Raw genomic sequence first — 1,930 nt, forward strand, 5'->3', positions numbered from 1 at the left:
GGTTTATCTGCTGGGTTTCCTGAAGGATTGGACATGAAAAAAAGATGCTCACTGGATCACTGTACATATGATAAAGAAATTCAGCATTGTAATTTCTTTCTTTTCTGTTTGGCAATCTGAAAGTATACCTTCTGTTCATCAAACTGATCAGGAAACCTTTTCACACAGGTACTAACGAGAATCTGCAGTATCTTCTGGTAGTCTAGGAGTTATACAAAGGCCGAGTGAAATGGTGTGTGAGGTTGAGGGCTGATGAATGACAATGAAAGAGGATGGGTGATGGTCAAAGAGAGGGAACATAGCAACAGAGAGCACAGCGCTTGTTGATGGAGTGATAAGACATTAGATGAGAGGAATTTCTCAGACTGCGAACTTCCAAAGTGCTGAGCTCAGCCAAACTGTGACAGGAAACCCTTGATTAATGAGGACCATCCTTTCACCCTCTTGTCGCACAGGTTGAAAGTCAGTGGCCTCTGGTGATCACCTTCTGCAAGTGTATTTGCCCACTTTATCACTCAGCTCTTGGGTTTTGACCCCATAAATAATGGGGTTGAGCACAGGAGGAACAAGATTATAGAGGGCGGACAAGATGATGAGACCATAGGAAGTGATGTCTCCAATGAACCGGATTGCCAGGATGGTGAAGAGAACAGGAGTATAAAATGTCACCAGTACGCAAATGTGGATTGTGCAGGTGTTGAGGGCTTTCTGGTGGGCTCTTTTGGAGGAGATTCTGAGGACGGCCCTAATGATGAGACCATAGGACAGGGCAATGACCATCAGATCTGACCCCATGAGTAAAAATGGTATCACCAAGGTGTATGTCCTGTTGAATGTGATATCTCCACATGATATCATTGCCAAAAGCATGTGCTCGCAGTGTATTTGGGGGATAATGCGGTTGTCACAGAATGGCAGCCTGCTCAGTGTCAGGGGCAGGGGCACCATGAAAATTAAAGCTCTTACCAAACAAGCAAGCCCTAGCATAACTACTCGTGCATTGGTGAGGATGGTAGGGTATCTCAAAGGATTACATATGGCAACATAGCGATCAATGGCCATTAGCATGAGAACACCAGACTGCACAAAATTAACTGAGTGAATGAAGAAAATCTGGGTGAGGCAGCCACCCATAGTAATGCTTTTCAGATTGAACCAAAATATACACAGAGCCTTTGGCATGACTGTACTAGACTTGGTGATGTCTGTGAGTGCCAGCATGCATATCAGCAGGTACATCGGCTTTTCCAGGGTCTCCTCTTTGCTTACAACAAACAGAACCATGAAATTTCCCAACAGGCAGAAAATGTAGGATGTAGAGTAAGGGATGGAAATCCAGATGTGGACATCTTCCATGCCAGGGATACCCATTAGGATGAATGTTGATGGGTCAGACTGGGTGAAGTTCAAAGCTGCCATGATGTCATCAATGCGTCGATCGAGCTTAGAAATGCTCAATAGACCTGTGAAGGGAGAGGAGCATAGTGAGAGAGATTACATGGTTTATAAAATAATTAGGGTAAACATTTCATAGCTATTACCAGTCTAGAAATGGGGGTGAGCAGAGAGGTGACAACATTTGAAGATGGCACCAGATTATTTAGGTCATAGTCAAGTACAGAGAAGTTCTCTGAGGGAGCTAACTCAGCCATGTGAATGTGCAGCATGTTGGCAGATGAACTTTGATGGCAATAATTGCCTCGTGTATGCCCACTGGAGGGAAAAGCTTGAATTCCTCAAACACCTTACAAGGTTCTAATTTAAATGTATGCACTCAGAACAGGGAACTGGGTGTCACGGTACACAGCTCTGTGAAACCGTGCTCATAGTGCAAGCACAGAGAGAAGCAAAGCAAAATATTGGAATCCAGGACGAGTGTTATGGGATATCATACAGAAAATACAGTGTCATGAGATCGGTCAGTCAATGG

The 1,930-nt window shown here is 44.2% G+C and overlaps 1 protein-coding gene across 1 annotated transcript; it reads right to left on the reverse strand.

The window, feature by feature from the left end:
* Nucleotides 1-480: 480 nt before the first annotated feature.
* On the reverse strand, nucleotides 481-1,419 carry LOC127044090 (olfactory receptor 52N4-like). The gene has a single exon (XM_050938565.1). The coding sequence runs from the start codon at nucleotides 1,417-1,419 to the stop codon at nucleotides 481-483; it is 939 nt and encodes a 312-aa protein (XP_050794522.1).
* Between the last annotated feature and the right edge of the window lie 511 nt (nucleotides 1,420-1,930).

Source organism: Gopherus flavomarginatus, chromosome 1 (genome assembly GCF_025201925.1).
Source record: "Gopherus flavomarginatus isolate rGopFla2 chromosome 1, rGopFla2.mat.asm, whole genome shotgun sequence".
NCBI lineage: Eukaryota > Metazoa > Chordata > Testudines > Testudinidae > Gopherus > Gopherus flavomarginatus.

Coding starts and splice junctions, on each gene's coding strand:
- LOC127044090 (XM_050938565.1), bottom strand. CDS start 1,419: ATGGCAGCTTTGAACTTCACCCAGTCTGACCCATCAACATTCATCCTA.